The 21,711-nt window shown below is 42.4% G+C and overlaps 1 protein-coding gene across 2 annotated transcripts; it reads right to left on the reverse strand.

The window, feature by feature from the left end:
* Positions 1–1,124: 1,124 nt before the first annotated feature.
* LOC143988933 (WD repeat and coiled-coil-containing protein-like) lies at positions 1,125–21,458 on the reverse strand. Of its 2 annotated transcripts, none has more exons than XM_077488870.1 (3): positions 19,450–21,458; positions 16,797–16,908; positions 1,125–1,439 (listed from the first exon to the last, which is right to left on the reverse strand). In XM_077488870.1, the coding sequence occupies exons 1-3, from the start codon at positions 21,280–21,282 to the stop codon at positions 1,294–1,296; spliced, it is 2,091 nt and encodes a 696-aa protein (XP_077344996.1). In that variant the 5' UTR covers positions 21,283–21,458; the 3' UTR covers positions 1,125–1,293. The 2 variants fall into 2 exon arrangements, with proteins under 2 accessions (XP_077344996.1, XP_077344995.1); XM_077488869.1 differs by having other exon boundaries at positions 16,797–16,911.
* Positions 21,459–21,711: the final 253 nt, after the last annotated feature.

Below are 21,711 nucleotides of genomic sequence, written 5' to 3' on the forward strand. Positions count from 1 at the left end.
ACAGGCGGCATCTCATCCTCTTGATCACAGCGCTGGCTGGCTTTGTGTTCGGCGACCGCTCTGTAACACGGCCCGCCCCCCAGACCGACTTGTGTGATAGTAGATCAAGTAGAATCAACTTTCCGCCTATCACACTAGCTGGTCTGGGGGGGTGGGGCTGTGTTATAGCGTGGCCGCCGAACACAGAGCCAGCCAGCGCGGTGATCCGCAGTAGAGAGCACCAATGCAGCCACAACTAAAAGCAGCCCCAGGGCAGGCGGCCTACCGGCAAATCTCCCGGTATCCCGGTAGGCCAGACCGGTCCTGCCCTCTAGGCTGCAGTTAGTAATCCGATCAGGCTGCACTGATGGCCATGGTGAGGCTGCTGCATTGATGGCAGTCGTGAGGCTGCTGCATTGATGGCAGTGGTGAGGCTGCTGCACTGATGGCAATGGTGAGGCTGCATTGATGTGAACTGATGAGGCTGCATTGATGGCAATGGTGAGGCTGCAGATGGGCACTGACCCTTATTTTCCTTGAAAGTTCCTTATTTCAAATTACATTTTTTTTTCCCTGAAACTTTCCTTTTAAAATGAATGTGCGTGTTATACACTGATAAATACTGTATTTATAACAGAAACTAAAAAAAAATTTCCCCCCAAATTTTCTTTTTTTGTTTTTCTTAGCAAAAAATAAAAACCCAGTGGTGATTAAATACCACCAAAAGAAATCTCTATCTGTCTAAAATAAATAAATAAAAATGTTGTTTAGGTACAGCGTTGCATGACTACGCAAATGCCATTCAAAGTGCGACAGCACTGAAAGCTGAAAATTGGCCTGGGCAGGAAGGGGGTATAAGTGCCCAGTAGGCAAGTAGTTAAACTATATCTGTGATAAAGACACCTGTAGGCCGCTTGAGTTCTTCTACACCAAGCACCAAACCATGTCTTTATGAAGCTGGCTCTGTGTACAGGAGCGCAGTCAGACAATCATGCTGTAACAGAAAAGAGCCTTCTAGAAACCATTTTTAAAAGATTGGAAACACACAATCGTCCAAAATGTTCATAGCAATGTTTAACTGCTTCAAATCAATTCTGCTCAGTGTCAACAAGCCTCACTTGTGGCCATAGATAACTGCTGCATAATTTTCATTTTAAAGGAAGGCAGTTTACTGTGGCATAATAAGAACTACATCATTTTCCTAAATACTAATACATGCTATTATTCAAGCACTATGGACAACACATGTTTTCAGGGTCTCTTCACAGCAAGCGGCAGCGTACAACATAATTGAAGGATGACATCAAGTTCCCGTTACTGCTTTTTCTCTGTAGATCCAGTAGACTCAGTGGCGGAAGATAAGGAATCTTTTGCCTCACGTATCATAACTTCTTGATTGGGTCGGAATATTACTGGGGCGAAGCCCTCGCTGTCTTCTGTGAGGACAACCCACTTTGTATCTGCAGAAATAATAAATAGAAAAATGGAAGTTTCACCTAAAAAGACCAAATTGTTGCAGACATCCCCAAAAGTAGAGTTTGCAAGGAAATAGTACCCCCCAACAACATGGGAATTTAAGGCAACTTAGTAAAGCAAAAATTGTGTATATGTGTATATATATATATATATATATATATATATATATATATATATATATATATATATAAGAAATAACAAAATTTTATTAAGATAGTATGAAAAAACTTCTATGTGCCTACATCATCAATGGGAACACGAATTAGATTAAAAAACAATGCAGTTGGCATAATTGAGAACTGTTGATCTCCTGTCTAATTCATCCGACGAGTTTTTATGATTTCAGTGTTGATCCCTTCATCAGGGAAATTTCTTTCAGGAGAAACTAAGCAAATAACAGTATATAATAAAACATAATAAAAGTCCCATGGTTCTCATATACTCAGACTTTTATTATGTTTTATTATAGACTGTTATTTGCTTAGTTTCTCCTGAAAGAAATTCTCCTGATGAAGGGATCGACACTGAAATCCTGAAACACGTTGGATGAATTACATAGGAGATCAACAGTTCTCAATTATACCAGCTGCATTGTTTTTTCTATCTAATTCATGTTCTCATTGGTGATGTATGCACCTAGAAGTTTTTTAATAATATCTTGATAAAATGTTGTTATTTCTTTTATATATATATATATATATATATATATATACATTTTTTTGCTTTATTAAGTTGCCTTAACAATTATTGCATCCATCTCACTTCCAGACCAGGCCTTTTCTGTCACTTTTTGTTTCATCTGTATTTTTTGCTAGGAAATTACTTAGAACCCCCAAACATTATATAAATTTTTAAAGCAGGGGCCCTAGAGAATAAATTGTTGGGTTTTGCAAATTTTTATGTCACACGGTAATTTTGCAGAAGTTTTTCAAACAAATTAAAAAAAACTAAAAAAAACAACAACAAAAAAACACACTTTTTTGAATGTTATTGTAACAAAACACAATACATAACTATTTTTTTTTGTAAAACATAAAAGACGTTACTCCGAGTAAATGGATACCAATTAGGTCACACTTTAACCGCTTACCGAGCAGCCTCCGTCATTATACGGCTGCAGGTCGGCTCGCTCCCGCAATCGCCGTAGGTGTACGTCGGCTCCTTTAAGAGCTATAGCAGGCCCGCTGCATGGCAGGGGAGTCAATGCATGTAGCCAGCAGCCGTGATGTTCGCCAGCCATCCGTGATTGCTCCACAGAGAGCCAGAACAGGGATCTGTCAGTGTAAACAGATCCCATTCTGACGGGAGGAGAGAGAAATCTGCTGTTCCTAGTGATCAGGAACAGCTATCTCTCTCTACACCCAGTCAGTACACTTCCCCAGAGTTAGAAACACCTCCTTAGGGCACACTCATTTGCGGTGCGTCCATTAAGGCACAGGGGCACGACCCCCCTCTACGTAAAATGGATAGATTCATGCATAGCATGAATCTATTCAAGCCGCTGTAGCCACCCCCTATTCAGGCATCTGGCCCCTTTTTGGATGCTGAGCGTCTGAAATTAAAGCAGCGGGGGTGTTTTTTTAAGCACCTGATTAGAGCCATAGGCTTTAATAGGCTTCAAAAAAGGTGGACTTGGAGCACAGAGCATTGAGCTCGCAGTCCACCCACATGTGTTAGAAAAGAAAATGAATATTGGCATTTCTAACATTAAACTGCCTCTCAGCCAATCAGGAGGTGTGAGTCTAATACCCGTCACCTGATTGGCTGAAGGCACAGGCACTCCGCTTGGATGCCTAATGGAACAGAAGAATAGACGCAAAGGAGGACAGAGAAGCATGGGGGATGCAGGAGCCATTGCCTGACCGGCTGCATGTCCCACAGCTAGCCACCGTCACCCGCTGCCTGACCCGCCACCAGGATGGGGTAAGTGCCAGTCAGACGATGAGCTGGGGGGGGGGGTCACATGGGCTGCATATAATGTGCACAGAAGCTGCATATGATGGGCACAGAGGCTGCATATGATGGGCACAGAAGCTGCATATGATGAGCACAGAGACTGCATATGATGGGCGCAGAGACTGCATAAGATGGGCGCAGAGGCTGCATATGATGGGCACAGAGGCTGCATATAATGGGCACAGGCTGCATATGATGGGTGCAGAGGCGTCATTTTTTGGGCACAGTGGCTGCATTTTATGGGAACAGTGGCTGCATTTTATGAGCACATTGGCTGAATTTGATGGGCACAGTGGCTGCATTTGATGGGCACAGTGGCTGCATTTGATGGGCACAGTGATTGCAATTAATGGCACCGTGAGGCTGCAATTGATATGTTGTTTTTTCAGTATTTTTCAGAATTTTTCAGTTTGTTTGCGCCCCCTTTTGAGCACCAGCTACCATGGGAACACTTAACCCCTAGATCGCCCCCTAGTATTAACCCCTTCTTTGCTAGTGTCATTTATACAGTAATCTGTGATTTTTTTATAGCACTGATCGCTGTATAAATGTCACTAGTCCCAAAAAAGTGTCGAAAGTGTCCCATCCGTCTGCAGTCGCAGTCCGGCTAAAAATCACCGCCATTACTAGTAAAAAAAAATGTAATAATAACAATGCCATAAATATATCCCCTATTTTGTAGACGCTGTAACTATTGCGCAAACCAATCAATATATGCTTATTGCGTTTTTTGTTTTTGTTTTTTTACCAAACATATGTCGAATAATACATATTGGCCTAAACTGATGAAGATTTTTTTTGTATTTTTTTGGGGGAGATATTTATTATAGCAAAAAAGTAAAAAATACTTTCCTGACAGACTCCATGGCAGCAACGTGTGGGTTAAGTTCCGCCTCCACTACCCTATAGGACACTACTCCCATAAATCTTTGCTCCCTGCCCATGGCCGTGTTCTTTTTTTGTCCTCCTCCGTAGGACCAGACGTTATGGTCTTTCTACCTGAAGATTGCTCCCACACGGTTCCATTGTTGGTTTGGCCGAATTGCGACTGGATGGAATTGTCGCATGACTCCGTTAAGCCCTAGCTACTAGCGGGGTATGGAGTGGGCATTGGATATAAGCGCTGGAGGAAGCCAGGAACCTAGCCACTGGCAGGCAGGCTGCGCATTTGGTCGGATAGCCTAGCTAAATAGCAGGTGACCTATTTTGCCCTGAGAAGTCTGGTATGTTTTGTTCTTACCTTCGGCCTGGAGACGATCGTGTGGGAGCGGTAAGATTGTTCCTCTTTTTCATGGCAGCAGTTTGTGTTTGTTCCTTGCTTTTCCTTAATTTCCGTTCGTTTTTTGTGTTTTCATGTATAAGGGTATAGGCATGGCGGCTGGATTAGCCTGCGTTCCAGCCGCCGCTCACTTCCTGGTTTTTCGTTAGATACGTTCGTTTTGCGCATGCGCGAGTGTGGCACAGGAACGAGGCTTGGTTCGCGCATGCGCGATAGCGGCAAAATGACGCTATTCGTGCATGCGCAGTAGCGGCGCACAGGATACGATGATGGCGTCACTAAGGCGCCCTATTTAAATATAGGAAATAGCCTGCAAGCTTTGGGATTGCTTGTAGGCTATTACGTGACTTCCCCTTGTCCAGGATTTCTTCTGTGGAGGTAGGTGGCCTTCTGGGAAGAGGGGGGTGGGCGTGTGTGTGTATGGTGCTCCCAGCCTTACTTATATGTCTTTGCAGCATTTATGGAAACCCCTAGAGATATGGACTCACCTCCGCCTGTATTTGGCCAGCCCTCTCATAATAGGTACTGTCTGGGGGGGAAGTAAGGGGGGAAGAGGGGTCCGGTATTAGTCAGGGTGTTATCTTTCCTTATCTGTATGTCTCTTCTATCTCTGTCTTAGCCCATCTAGTTCAGAACAGCAACGCAGCTCAACGCATAGAGGAAGCGATTCTTCTAAGTCTTACCACCGGCATTCATATTCTAAGTCTAAACATCACGGCTCACCCTCAAGATCCGGGCGCCGTAGCGAGGATCGATCTCGCTCCTCCAATGCTCATCCAGCCGTTCAGTTATTAACACTTGCTGGGGATGCAGATCCCAAGTTCCTACTGGGAAATCCCTGTGTGACCTCTGCTTTTCCAAAGCCTCTAGTGAGAGAGGGGGTACGGACCAGCATCTAAGGTCCCTTGTGGAAAATGTGGTGAAGAATCCCTCAAGGGGATCGGTGCCAGTCAGGCTCCTGTGCCTCAGTCAGAGTCACCTCAGTCTCCAGTCAGGGAGTCGCATGCTCAAGAGCTCTGGGAGGCCTCTCTAACAAGTCACCCTTCAGCTGCTGCATCAGACAGTGAATCTGAGGAAGATAGTACCTGTGTGGGGTTTGACTTTGCCTTACTCTCCCCCTTGGTGAAGGCTATCAGAGAGGCTGTGATCTAGGCTAATCCTTCCAAACAAAGGAAGTATTTTAAGCAACTTAAAAGGGAGCGTCTTAACTTTCCATTCCTGTCTGAACTTGGTGAGGTCATCACGGATGAATGGACTAAAGTTGAGAAAAGAATAGTATGCTCTCAAAAGTCCTAAGGTTATATCCCTTTAAGGAGGATGTGGTCAAGTATCTGGTTTCAGCTCCTCTCGTGGATGCAGCGGTGATGAGACTAGTAAAACATGTAACCCTTCCATTGGAAGATACAGTTTCATTTAAGGATGCCTTAGATAGGCGGATTGATTCCGATTTAAAGAGAGTCTACCTCACTGCTGGTTTGGCATGCAAGCCAGCATTGGCTTTAGCGGCAATGTCCAAGGCCATGGAAGTCTGGACGGACAGGGTGGATGATACCCTCAGAAACATTTCGGATGAAGTCGCAAAAACTCTCCTATCCAGGAGGTACGGCTTGTATCGGCTTTTCTGGGGGAGGCTTCGATTGACATCATCCGCTTAGTGTCTCGGGTTATGCTTTCAGCTGTAACCGCCAAACGGGCTCTTGGGCTCCGTCCCTGGCTGGCTGATCCAGCATCTAAACAGGTGTGGTGCCGTATCCCTTTCGAGGGTTCTTCCCTTTTTGGGAATAAGTTGGATAATGCCATAACCCAGGCCTCTGGTGGGAAGTCGGGGTTTCTCCCTCAGGATAGACGTTTTAGAAAGCCAGAGGAGATTTTTTCCTAAAAAGCAATATCAAGAGCAGGCCAGGGAGGCCCGTAGCTATAGACCGGGTCGAAAATATTCCAGGTCATGGAAGTCAAGGCAGTCCTCCTTTCAAGAAATCCGCCAAGAGCAGTGCGACAGGAGAGAGGGAACCAACCAAATCTTTTTGAGATTGGGCCCGCTCAGATAGGCCAGGTGGGGGCTCATCTTCTACTTTTTCGGCATGTCTGGGCAGCCTCAGTCCAGGACTTCTGAACCGTCAGAACGGTCTCTTCAGGTCATTCTTGGACCTTCAGCAGGTCCCCAAGACTAAAGTATGTTCCCACCTCCCTTCCGACCTCAGAAGAAAATAGGCAGATCCTGTTGGCCTACGTGAAATCTTTATTGGCTCAAGGCGCTGCCGTTCCCGTGCCAGATGATCAACGAGGGAGAGGATTTTATTCTCCTCTTTTTATGGTCCAAAAGAAAAACGGTTCTTGGAGGCCAGTCATAGACCTTACACATCTGAATCATTTTATCAAAAAGGAAAGGTTCAAGATGGAAACCTTGTCAACAATACAACAGTCAGGCGACTGGATGTTTTCAATAAACCTAAAGGACGCTTACTTTCATGTCCCTGTGGCAGAAGATTTTCTGCAGTTTCTGCGATTTTCAGTAGGAAAACCACATCTTCAGTTCGTATGTCTTCCGTTCAGGCTTTCAACATCCCCCCGAGTCTTTCAAAGGTGTTGTTGGCCGTAGTGGCTCTATTGAGATCCAAGAGGATTCGTCTTCACCACTATTTGGACGATCTTCTGCTGCTAGTCCAGGACAGAGACCGTCTGTTATTGCACAAGGATCAGGTTATTTCCACTCTTCAAGAATTCGGTTGGATCCTGAATCTAGAAAAGAGTCAGTTAATTCCTTCTCAGTCTCTTGTATTCCTAGGCGCACTCTTCAACACAGTGAAGGGCACCATCTCATTACCCGAAGAGAAAGTAGCGGTAATTCGGGACAGAATTCGTCCGGCCCTCTCAGCCTCCCATCTCCCGGCTCTTCAGTGCCTGAGAATTATTGGCACTATGGTGGCCACCATTCCAATGGTGAAGTGGGCCCAATGGAAGATGAGACCATTCCAAAAAGGGTTTCTTCACCAATGGTTAGGCGACAAGACTCAACTTATCCGGATCACATCTTCAATGAGAATCTCTCTGCCCTGGTGGCTTCAGAAGGAGAATCTATTCAATTGTCATTCCATTCTCCCCATCTCATGGATATCAATAACTTTGGATGCCAGCAACAGGGGCTGGGGCGCCCACTGTTTGACGGAAGTAGCACAAGGCACCTGGGACTTCCCTTCCAGGGGGATGGTGTCGAATATTCTAGAATTAAAGACTGCCTTCCGGGCGCTCCTAGCCTTTCGTCATCTGATCTCAGGAACTTCGGTTCTTCTCAGACTAGACAACACAACAGCAGTGGCATATATAAGGTGACAAGGAGGTACTCGGAGTCTGTCCCTTCTTCAGGGGGTAGAGCCAATCATGTCTTGGGCTCAGAAGAACCTGGTCAGCATTACAGCAACTTATGTTCCAGGAACGCAGAACGTCCAAGCGGACTTCCTGTCTTGAGTCAATCTGGTCAACAACGAATGGTCTCTTCACGAGGAAGTTTTCAGGTGGATTCTAACGTTGTGTTTCTCCCCAGAGGTTGACCTATTTGCCTCTCCTTGCAACAAGAAACTGGCAAGGTATTATTCCAGGTTTCGGGATCCTCAGGCTTACGGAGTGGATGCACTGACGGATCGATGGCGGTTCAACAAAGCTTACGCCTTTCCTCCGATTCCTATTGTTCTACAGTTCCTGCGGAGACTCAAATCAGAAGCAGTAGAGGTGATAGCTGTAATACCTTTTTGGCCCAACAGGCCATGGTTTCCGCTTCTAATGCTCCTCAGCGTCAGAGATCCGATTCCCTTACCTCTCAGACCCGATCTTCTATCTCAGGGCTCGAAGCTCCATCCCTGTCCGGCCCATCTATGTCTGAGGGTCTGGTTTTTGAGAGGGGAAGGTTAGAGGCTCTGGGTTGTCCCAAGGAGGCCTTTCCTACTCTCATGAGTGCAAGGAGGAAAAGTACCAACCAGGTGTATGAGAGGATTTGGTCTAGATTCACAAGTTACTTGTCTTCCAAGTCTTGCTCTAATGGTAATCTGACGGTTCAGGATGTTTTGGGTTTCTTACAGTCCAGACTAGACATTCCCCTATCTGTCAGCGCTCTTCGTATACAAGTCTCGGCAATTTCGGCCTTTTCTGGAGTATCCTGGGCTAAACATCCCTTGGTTCAGCAATTCTTTAAAGGAGCAATTAGACTTAGACCACAGAGGAAACCTAGATTCCCCAAGTGGATTTACCGCTGGTTCTCGTCTTCTTCTCACAACTGGACAGAACACTTTCAATCAAAGAATTGTCCCTAATGACATCTTTTTTGGTAGCCATATCTTCAGCAAAGAGAGTCTCTGAGTTTCAGTCTTTAGGATCAAAGGATCCTTTCCTCACATTTTTTCCTGACAGAGTGGTCCTAGTGCCAATGCTGGGGTCGAATCCAAAGGTTACCTCAGTCTTCCACAAAAATCAGGATATTACTCTTCCTACCTTTAATTCGGCTGGGAGTCAGGATCTTCATCCTCTCGACATGGGAATTATTCTGAAACGATACCTGGAGGCTTCTTTCCGGCAATCGGATTATCTTTTTGTTCTTTTTCACTGTAAAAACAAAGGCCTTTGGGCTTTGGTCAGATCCATCACCACGTGGGTGTTTCAGGCGATCCAGTGGGCTTTTAAAGAGAAGGGCTTGGCTCCTCCTGAGGCGGTTACGGCACATTCCACGAGAAGTCTCTCTACTTCTTGGGCAGCTTCACGTCATGTGGCTCCTGAGTTTATCTGCAAGGCTGCCTCTTGGTCATCCATTCATACATTTATGGCTCACTATTGTGTCGAACCTACCAGTTTATCTTCCTTTGATTTTGGTTTAAAGGTGCTGTCGGTTGACAGTGTTACATACATTTTTGTTCAGCATTTTTGCCCACCCGAGTGTGTTTGGCGAGTTATTTCCCAAACGTTGCTGCCATGGAGTCTGTCAGGAAAACTGAAAATTCCTATCAAAATACTTACTGTAATTTTCCTTTCCTGATGGACTCCATGGCAGCAGGAGTTCCCTCCCAAAATGGCTGGAGTAGGCTAGTTACCGAACACGGCTATGGGCAGGGAGCAAAGATTTATGGGAGTGGTGTCCTATAGGGTAGTGGAGGTGGGACTTAACCCACACGTTGCTGCCATGGAGTCCATCAGGAAAGGAAAATTACGGTAAGTATTTTGATGGGAATTTTCCGTTGTTTTTTTTTTCAAAATCTTCAGTCTTTTTTTGTTTATAGCGTAAAAAGTAAAGACCGCAGAGCTCACCAAAAGAAAGCTCTATTTGTAGGAAAACAGGACGTCAATTTTGTTTGGGTGCAGCATCGCACAACCGTGCAATTGTCAGTTAAAGCAACGCAGTGCCGTTTCACAAAAAATTATCTGGTCATTAAAGGGGAAAATTTTCCGGGGCTGAAGTGGTTAAAATTCCACACGCCCTTGCAACAGCAACAAACAATGTCAATTTTACTATTCAAAGCCAACGCCGTTACAGGTTACCACTTTAGATTTGCAGAGGAAGTCTAGTGCTAGAATTACTGCCCATGATCTCACATGTGTGGGATGATCGCTGTTTGCGTGCATGCAGGACTGACGTTAAATAAAGAATTAGTATTCATTTATTTTTTTAAATCATGTATTGTATTTGATATGCAATACATGATTTTTTTTTTTTTTAAATGAATACTAATTCTTTATTTAATGGAATTATCATAAAAAGATATATATCATCAAATAGGTTTACAAAAGTTTACAATACAATAAATAAAATAATCGTCTACTCAATGTAATATGGTCGAGATTTAATTGCTGGTCAAGGATGTCCGAACATGTTTCGTCATTATGATGGCTTCTTCAGGGGAACCATTTTTTTGACCCAAGGAGAGATGAGCAAAAACTATAAATAAGAACAAATAAATACACAAATGTTATACAAAGTTGATTAAATTAATGCTGATTAGTCCTTAGTGAGAGTAAGCTTAAAATTCATTTAATCAACTTTGTATAACATTTGTGTGTTTATTTGTTATTATTTATAGTTTTTGCTCTATTTTATTTATTGTATTGTGTACTTTTGTAAACCTATTTGATGATATATATCTTTTTATGATAATTCCATTAAATAAAGAATTAGTATTAATTTTTATGTATTGTATTTGATACTTTGTAGCACTTCTTCCTTCCTTCGTTGATTTAATCATTTTGTTTCCTATATACTCTATTACTAATAGGCACCGCAATAATCCCCTTTTTCCCAGCACCACACTTTTAATTTACAAATTCTGGGATGAGGTGCTATCTGTACTAGATTTCCTCGCCTAATCTCCTTTTTGTCTACTGGGAGATCCTATTTCCAGGTGATCTGGGGTTCTGTGCCACCTGGATGACTGTCTGGGTGGACGTGTGTTATGCTTCCCCCGGGCTGTTAGGCTGGAAGCCTGAGGCCTATCCCGGGAACATCTGGCTGCTAGGCTGACAGACAGCCTATCCAGAAGCAGCGCAGGGTTGGCACTGAAGGATTGGAGTCCAACCGAGAGTAATGGTTCAACCGGATGGGGAGCCAGTTGAGGTCTGAGGTAGAGGGGAAGCTGTCGCCACTAAGGGGACATCCACCTTGTTACCGGAGACCATTGTGAGTAAGCTGGAGTCAATACTAGAGCAGTATTCTCAACATCTGGGGACGGTGAAGAAGTGGGGAAACTTTAGCAAGTGCCAAGCCAGGGACCCAGCAGGACAGCAGAGGTAACCTTTGAGGAGTATCTATGAGTGCCAACCAGGAACCCAACAGGGAAGCAGGGGTGACGCTTGAGGAAGATGCTGAGTAATGGAAGTGGAAGAGCTCAGTGAGTGAAGACCTACAGTGAGAGACTAGCGTGCAAGCAGAACTATTCTGTGTTACCAATAGTTAAGTACAATTACCGTTAGTGACTGTTACAAGATTTGTTGCCATAAGCGACAACAGTCCTACCTATACAGACGTGGCATCTGGCTGGAGGCCTTCCACTGTATAGCTGTCTACTTATAGAAGTCTGGGAGTCTGCCAATTATCATTGCATCTACTTAAGGGGGTCCTGGCCCTAACCCGCTCTCCCACAGTTCTTGTTCAAGAAACAATAAATCTCTTTGCATTAAAATAGTATCTGATGTTGATCCCTTCAGCTTTTATTACACCCACCATGCCTTGTAACCCACTTTACCAAGAAGGATGTCAGCTCTCACTGACTCTGGAGGTCACCATTAGGCCTCTAGAGGTCCAGGCTCTTGCTACACTCATATGAAATAACTTTTTGTGCCTCTCTCTGTTTACCTGGGCAGGAAGCAATACATAATTTCTGATTTTATATGCTGTGATGGTAGACTACCATTGTATATTGGCTATATCTCCTACAGTCCTGAGGAGGCATGAAAATGGGCAAAACACTTTGACCAGGTTGTGTTTGAGGAAATGGCATTATATAAGTTGTCCACATTTCGTTTAGTGGCTTCAGTTAATCCCATGGAGCCAGTGCCTCCCGGTCCTTTAAGGGGTTTAGGATGCCAGGAGGCGAGGCAGGGTTTTTGATCATGTGACCACCGTGATTAGCTTTGAAACTCCTAAGGTTTGACCTCATATTATATGGTTTTGGTAAATCTGAAGGAAAAAAATTAGTAGAAAATCTGATAGTGTGTATGCGGCTTTAGAACTACTGCCAGTTTTTCATTGCTATCTGTGTTTCTTTTAGGGAGAGTGGCTCTCTAATTTTCCTGGGCACCAATATCACTGGGAATGAAAGCAATGGTAAATCCAAAATTTTTAGTTGCTTATCAGAATCAGGAATAGAAGACGATTGTCACATTGTCACAGTCGTGAGGGGTCGGTCAGCAAGAAAAAGATCTATTGGAGTTGCTGGATCTCATATCAGTTCAACCATTTTTGTTCCAACAGAGCAGTGTCCGCTTCAGGCCATCACTTACAAGGCAGAATCAGTTGCAAGAACTTTAAGCAGAAAGTTGTCGAACAAAAAATCAAATAAATGGTGCTGCGCTCCCTTAAACCAATAAACTAAATAATATTAATCCATAAAATGCTGACCAATAAATACATAAATTATCTGTGAATAGATTCTGATTCCCGTGATAAATCGTGATCAGTGATTAAAGTGACTAGTGCAACAAAACATTCCAAACGAATATATATATATATATATGTAAAGAAATAAAAACCACGTATATAAAATCGCATAGATCAAAGCAAAATCGCATAAAATCACACAGTGAAAGTGATAAATGCCAATAAATAAATTATCTTACTCGGTGTAAATAGAAACACATAAAGTCGCATAAATAGAAAATAAATCGCATATACCCATACAGTGATAAATGCAAATAAATAAAATATCACACACAGTGTGTATAAAGCAAAACTTGATGGTGAAACATTCAGTGCAGACAAATGTAAAAATCTCTCAGACTGCAAACAAAATAAAAATAAAATGAAAAAGTGGCAAAGAGTCCGTAAAGTGCTTCTTGTAGTAGCAGGTGCAATACAACGCAAACTGTGCACACTCTGGTGTCTCTTCAGTGTCCCGCATCTAACATATAGGGTGGCCCCTTACCTTACTGCTGTAAGGCAAACAGCATAAAGAGACCAAGGTCTCAGATGGTGACAGCGGTATACCCTTAGTTCCAAACTAGGAGGACTTCTCCCCACATTAAGGCAGGATCTCACAGAGAAGGAAACAGGAGGGCTCCAAATGGTGAAGTATGTATACACTTTTATTAAAAAACTCAAACAAATGGAAAGGTACTCACAAACAAATCAGTTTAAAAACGCCAAATAGCAGTTAAATGTTCCTTTTCGTCTCTCAGACGTGACTTCCTGTATCCACAAACACTTCACCATTTGGAGCCCTTCTGTTTCCTTCTCTGTGAGATCCTGCCTTAATGTGGGGAGAAGTCCTCCTAGTTTGGAACTAAGGGTACACCGCTGTCACCATCTGAGACCTTGGTCTCTTTATGCTGTTTGCCTTACAGCAGTAAGGTAAGGGGCCACCCTATATGTTAGATGCGGGACACTGAAGAGACACCAGAGTGTGCACAGTTTGCGTTGTATTGCACCTGCTACTACAAGAAGCACTTTACGGACTCTTTGCCACTTTTTCATTTTATTTTTATTTTGTTTACAGTCTGAGAGATTTTTACATTTGTCTGCACTGAATGTTTCACCATCAAGTTTTGCTTTATACACACTGTGTGTGATATTTTATTTATTTGCATTTATCACTGTATGGGTACATGCGATTTCTTCTCTATTTATGCGACTTTATGTGTTTCTATTTACACCGAGTAAGATAATTTATTTATTGGCATTTATCACTTTCACTGTGTGATTTTTTTTTCCATAAAATATTTATTTATTTTCAAAGAAAGAGGTATAACAGGCAAGACTTGATGTACAAAATGAGAAAAGTAGAAGTTGGTATCACAGACAAAAACAATGGCATAGATAAAACATGTGAACAGTCAAACCGGACAAGGTTTCATATTGGAGAGCAGAGGTGAGTCCTACCCAGCATCTCCTATTAAAACTAAACACGATGTTTTGTCCCCTACGTCTCTACTCCTTTCCTTTTCCTCACCACGAATGCAAGCACAGGAAGCGGTAAGGGGGTCGCAGTTCAGTTACAACATTGCTCAACACGGGGATATTCAGTCTCCCATGGCAATCGGTCCATAACCCCAGTGAGTAGTGGAGTGAAGTGGAGAGAGGGTGGTAAAACAGCAACCAGAAGAGAGGCGCAGGGGGCTGGGGAGGGGTTCACATAGTCAGTGGGAAGTCGTCAATCGTTCTCGGGATGGGTGTCTGCGTCAAAAGTCACTGTGTGATTTTATGCGATTTTGCTTTGATCTATGCGATTTTATATACGTGGTTTTTATTTCTTTACATATATATATATATATATATTCGTTTGGAATGTTTTGTTGCACTAGTCACTTTAATCACTGATCACGATTTATCACGGGAATCAGAATCTATTCACAGATAATTTATGTATTTATTGGTCAGCATTTTATGGATTAATATTATTTAGTTTATTGGTTTAAGGGAGCGCAGCACCATTTATTTGATTTTTTGTTATATGTTTCAGTGGTAGGGCTTATACCTCTGTCGGTGTTTGGCTGCAACCCTATTTGAGGCTTAATAGATTTTATTTACGATAGCGCAGGGATACTCTTTTCTATCAGAAAGTTGTCGAAGATTCAAGCACTTGGAGCTTCAAAGTAAAAAAACAACAAAAAACGCATATATATGTATATATATATATATATATATATATATATATATATATATACACACACATACATATATATATATATATATATATATATATATATATATATATATATATATATATATATACTGTATATATTTCCAGAAAGAGTAGAGTTGAGTCTTGTAGATCATTTTGCATCAAAAGTAGCAACAGCCTGCTATTTATTTTAGGCTTGGTTGTGCATATAGGAATAGGGGTCCTTCATCAGCAGGCGTGGAGCACTCTACCAGAACGGTTGAAGCAGCACATTCAAGAGAATCTATGGTATCCATCTGTAGAGGGGTATCATGGTCGTCCCAACATTCCTAATCAAACTTGACGGAATAGACCCATTGTAGGAAGGACTATTCAGTCCTCTGTTTCATCCTAATTAGAAGATTGGTTTGACAAGTAGATTCCAGGCTGTCAGCTAGTTATTTATCACTAGTATGCTGCCATGGTGGCGTCAGGAAAACTGAAAATTGTATTAAATACTTACCCTAATCTTCCTTTCCTGATGCCAAACCATTGCAGCATATGGTCCCACCCTTGTACATTTCAGTATGTAGCTAATTACAGAGAATGGGGTGGGGCCTAACTAGGCCTTTAATTTATGCTATTCACTGGTCCTCAGGGAGTGGTCAAGAGGTGGAGCTCTATCACTAGTATGCTGCCATGGATTGGCATCAGGAAAGGAAAATTACGGTAAGTATTTGATACAATTTTCCCTTTTCCTGACGTCAATACATGGCAGCATACATATGATATAGCTCCGCCCCTATATGCACCTACAGGACCTGTTTGGCTCTATAAAAGTTTGACTGAAAGCTACCTCCCTCATTCCCCATATAAAGCACAAAGATCAGAGGGAGGGTTTGTATGCTGCCATGTATTGGCGTCAGGAAAGGAAAATTACAGTAAGTGTTTGGTACAATTTTCCATTTTCCTGACGCCAACATGGCAGCATAAATATGATAAATAATGAGCTTTTGAGAGGGAGGGTTTAATGCTGCAAACCTTGTCTTTATTTAACAATAGACATAAAAGCTTGGATAATTTTCCTCCCAAACTCTACTGTAGAGCTGCTGGATGCACGCTGTAGTGTTTTAAGAACAGAGAATGGGGGAGGTAGCTCACAGTCAGACTTTTATAGAGCTAAACAGTTCCTGTGGATGGATATAGGGGCGGAGCTATATCATATGTATGCTGCCATGTTGGCATCAGGAAATAAAGCTTAATGCCCCTTTTACACATGTGGCCCATTCATTTCATTAGTTCTGTCGCGTCTTTTCAAAGAAAAAATGGAAAAAGTATTTATCTGTTTTTCATCAGGTGCTCATCAGTTTTTCATCAGTCTCTCATCAGTCTTTTTACCTCCACTACCAATGCAAAAACCAATGCAAAACGGACTGTTTGTCAGTTTACATCCATTTTTTATCCAATACTTTTGTTAACGAAAGAAAAATAGAGCTTTGATCAATTTAAAAAAAAAATATATGTTGACGGATGCAGATGTAAACTAATGTAAATGGATGATCATCCATTTACATCTGTTTTTCCAAAGAAATGTATTGATGTCTGTTTTTCTTTCATCAACAGATGGACGAAGAACTGACAAATGGACTACATGTGTGAAAGGGGCCTTAGATACACTTTAACTACAGCACATCTTTTTCAATTCCTTCTCATTACTTTGCATTTAGCTATTTGGGGAATTTTGCTATATATGCAATTTATAAACTTGATGATAATATAATAAGGTAGAAGGGTAAACAGATAAACAAAATTATTACCAAACATCATTTCAATGGTTTGGAGGTGAAAGATCTCCCGCATAGTCCTTAGGTGAAGTTTTCCATGACATAAAAGAACAAGTCTGAAGCCACCTCTTCCTACATCTGATGACTTCTTAAAAAAAATAAAGAGAAAACATTATTATCAATAAATGAAGTTAAAGGACTAGGATCTCAGCACTCATCATTGTAAGGCCCCATGTATACTGGGTGTTTAGCACGTGTGCATAAGTATGCAGAATTTTCATGTCGGTGGAAAGGATCAGGCACACTTTCCGGATCTGCTGCCTGTAAAAATCTATGAGAAGCTGAAAGCTGCTATGGCTAGATGAAGCATCAAGTGGTACTAAGATTTAGGGCCATATGCGCCCAGGGACAAATGCCTGGAAGCCAGACTTGTGTTCCTGGGCACATATGGCCCAAGCAGCTGACTATTATCAGGAATATTGTTCATTGTTAGCTCTGAGGACTACAGAATCACACCCCTCTATGCTTTGGAAAACAGGAGAAGGGTTGGGTTCAGTGGTCCTATCTTGCTTTTGTTGGTCTGATACAGAAAGGTGAGTGGCTGTCCTCATCCTACAATTGGAAGTTGTTACTGGCACCACAGTCACATTTAAAGTATAAGTTCAACTTTACCAAAAAGTACACTATGCTGTCATATACGTAAAGAAACATATCTTCCAGTCAGACTGCCCTTACCTTTTAAACAATCAGGGTCGTCTTTAAGGCAGGGCAAAAGGGACAGCTGCCCTGGGCCCTGTCATTGTTGTGGGGCCCAAAGCAGCTGCCTCATACTTGCCAACTATCTCAGTTTAAATTCCCTTGTCCCTTGAAGTTTTAGTCCTGTGCTGTGTCCCGATATCTAAGCCTGAAGTGCTGCTATTAATGCTGCCCAGCTCTGCCTTATTGTTGTGTACAGATGACTCACCTGTGTTAACATGTAAATATAGCTCAGGACGGCGGCATTGATATGTAAATAAAGGCGGCATTCACATGTATATGATGCCCCCCAGCAGTGAGAAGATGTGCTGAAAACCTATAGCAACCAATCAGTGAGCAGTATTACTGTACAGTAATCTCTAGCAACCAATCAACAAGCAGAAGTCATGTGCTGTAACCTCTAGCAATTAATCAGTGAGCCTTAATGGGTGCTGTAACCTCTAGTAATTAATCAGTGAGCCTTAATGGGTGCTGTAACCTCTAGAAACCAGTCAGTAAGCGGCAATGATATACTTTAACCTTTGGCAACCAATTGCTGCCTGATCTGATACAGTAAACTGATTTTAAGTCTAGCTGCTATTTATTGTATGTCTCAGAGCAGGTGGAGAGCGAAATTGCATGGGGGGGGGGGGGGAGAAAATTTTTGCCCAGGGTCCAATCAATATTCAAGACGGCCCTGTGAACAATGTAAGCCAAAACTGCCTTTAACCACTTCCTTACCGCACTATAGCCGAAAGACGGCTACAGCGCAGCTCTGTTGTTCCAGGAAGGTGTCCATGGACATCCTCTCAGAACCACGCCCCTCACGTTCCTCCCTGGGGTGTGCATTCGGCACGCTCCATGATTGTTGTGTCCAGAGATCGTGGTAAAGGGCCAATCACAGTGTCCCTTAGGCAGTTCTTTTCTCACGCATTGTCCTAGTTTGAGGAGAAGAGAGCCAGTAACCGGCAGTCCTGACAGGAGACATGTACACAGATAATTAGGGCACTGATCATCAGTGCCCTGATTATCAGTAGACTCCCATCAATGCTGCCCATCAGTGTCCATCAGTCCTCCCTATCAGGGCCTTCTCATCAGTGCTGCCTATCAGTGCAGCCTATCAGTGCCCATCAGTGCAGCCTAACAGTGCCCATTAGTGCAGTCTCATCAGCACTCATCGGTGAAGGAGAAAACTTACTTATTTGCAAAATTTTATAACAGAAACAAAATTTTCAAAATTTTCCGTCTATTTTCGTTTGTTTAGCAAAAAATAAAACACCAAGTGGTGATTAAATAATACCAAAAGAAAGCTCCATCTGTCTCAGAAATATGATAAACATTTCATATGAGTACAGTGTTGCATGACTGCGCAATTGTCATTCAAAGAGCGACAAGTGGTTAAAAGAAGCTTCTTAAAACCATCTGCAGTTTATGATGGCTCTGCCCCAAGTTAACGAAGGAGCGAAAAAGCCATTGGGACCAGCACCCCCTAGTGCCACAGGAGAGAGTGTTGTCCTTTTAGTCTACACATGCACAGTCTGTACTGTCTCTGGTTGCAACTGCTGCATAAGTGTCTGGAAAGAACAATAGAGCACTCCTTTCCATTGCACTAGGGGGTGCTGACCCCAATGGTTATTCCGTCCCTACAATAACTCAACACAGAGCCATCACATGCTGCAGGGGTTTTTTCTTAAATGCAATTTTGGTTTACATTCTTTAAAGAGAAAAGGAGCCCTGGCTGGCAGCAGATTTAGCACACTATGCTGCTATACCCATATGAGACAGCATAGTGTGCTTTTTTAGTAAAGGTGTACTTATACTTTAATTCATCTAGTTTAAAATCCACTAGTAAGTTTCTAGAGGAACATTTTGCAGATTCATTTGACTTTCTTGTACTACATTCAAATTTCCTGATATAGATATATTTAAAAAAAAACAACACAATGCATACCTGAAGAGTAACTGATACACAAGGAGGATCGTCTGATGATGGGTATGGCAAAACTTTAATGTAGCTTTTTGAATCTTCTGACTCTACTGCCTGAGCCTCAAGTCCAGGGTTCATAATTCCAACATTGATAGATGTTGCAATACAGTCCTGTGTTTGTTCTGAGTCTTTTTTGTAAGGCTTCTGAGATACAGATCTGCAGAAAGTCTTGTTCATTGTCCCGGTATTGACCTTCAAAGCCCTTGGGGATGTTGGCTCAGTCTGAAAATTCTCAAGAGTTACTGGACTATAGGATTCCACCACTGATTTATTTTCATCGTAGTCATCTAGACTAGATGTTGGGCTTGGATCACAGCTGGTCCCTCTGGCAATTTCTCTCAGTTTCCGTCTGATGCGTAGAGGTTTACTGACAATATGGTTTGGCATCCAGAACTCTTTGCTCACAATGTGGTCATCACCAAGTTGTTTATTGCCAGCTGTGATATTGCAATGGTCACTGATAATATTTTGTTCGCAATTTAACCTTGATGGTATATATTCAATGGGCATTATGTTTCTTGTTAGTAACTGGACCGTGTATTTTTCAGAAACAGAGATGGACAGAAACACCATATCACTACCAGATCTTTGCCTTCCAGCCATAATTAATAACTGAGTATCAGTAAGAAAAGATATACCTTTGGCTCGTTCAGTATCTTCAAGCTTGATTTGTTGGATGTTGGGCATACATGATGGAGCTATGGGATAGATCAACACTAGGTTGGAGGTGTTGGACGATACTGCAGCTCTCTCACAATGGGAGTCTAGGACTAATATATCTGGGGTGGAGATGCCTGGTAGGGATACCTTTCTTGTGGTTGTAGCATTCTTCTCAAAGGTCACAATTACAAGGTTGGATAATTCTGGCTTACTTTCCACTGAAATGCTCTTTTGTTTCATATGAAGTAAGGGACTGGGATCAGACTTTCGATGCCTGGCAAGGATATGGGAAATATCTGCTGGAACTAATGAAGAGACCCTCAAAAAGTCTGCCGGCTCTGATTTTCCTGAATCAACAGACAATCTTCTATTGTTTCTTGTCAATTGTTCATCTAGTTTCAGAAGGGACATTTGCAGCTTTGATTCATCCAGCTCCTTATAGACATTGGTAGGACTTTTTGTTGCAATTTCTGTGGTCACCACAACTTGGTAGTCAACAGTGGGTTGAATAGCAACTATCGTAGAGTCAATGTTAAACACAGGACAAAAAGAGCATGGACTTAATGTTTTGTTGTCATCATTCCATAGGTAAGAATAAAGAGAATCATCCATGGCTGCCACAACCCGACTGCCATCTTTAGTCCAGCAGGCGCACCGAATCACACTGCATCCTGTAATGTCTGCCTTAGCGTTGTTATTGCTATGGCACACAGAGTACAGAACTGTAATGTCCCTTTTGGTTAAAACAATTAAGATATCCTTATTCGGGTGCCAAATACAACCTTGTGGAAGAATGGGTAGAGCTTCACCATAAGCACATGTCTGAGAAACAACCAGCTTGTTCTTTTCCAGTGGATTGTAGTACAACTGCCAAACAGTGACATGTTTTTTGTGTTGAACAGCCAGAAGAGCCAGAATGTCTGTTACCGGACCCCAGTACAGACCATGAATGTGTTCAAACTGGCCAATCACAACAGAGCTGCCAAGTTCTGGTTCTTCATTTTGTAAATGTAAAGTGGTCAGGATGACTTGCTTGCCATCTGTCCAGGCTAAACCATGCACAGGATGGATGGCTTGATGAAGTGCATTTATCCCATTCCTCAAGAGTTTTGCTTTTCCTAAATCCATCGGTGGCATGTGTATCACAAAAAAAAAGGACCTAGTTGAACAACAGCTTCACAAAAATGAAACAGGTCAGTGCCAACTTTCCAACTGCTTCCCATTCACTAAACATTTACAATGTACCTTGGGAGTGAGTGGCTACTGTTCTAGCCAGCAAATCTGTTAAGAGTGTACTTTTGCAATGTATCTTGGGATGAGTTAACACCCACTCCACCAGTTACAAGGAAGGTTTAACTAATTACATTGCATTAACTTTAGGTTGGAAATCATTCTAGGGAGGTTAAGCTCTGTCATTCTCTTTGCTAAATATAACGTTTTAATACATTGACCCCTTGTTGGCTGAGGCTTTCCTACGTATGGGATTATGTCATAAAATCAGCCTTCTTTTCTGTAGGCTGAACTGGGAAGGTAACATGAAGTCATTTGTAATTCTGCAGGATGACC

The sequence above is a fragment of the Lithobates pipiens genome, unplaced genomic scaffold (genome assembly GCF_037356315.1).
Source record: "Lithobates pipiens isolate NorthernLeopardFrog02 unplaced genomic scaffold, aLitPip1_a1.2 Scaffold_18, whole genome shotgun sequence".
Classification (NCBI taxonomy): Eukaryota; Metazoa; Chordata; class Amphibia; order Anura; family Ranidae; genus Lithobates; species Lithobates pipiens.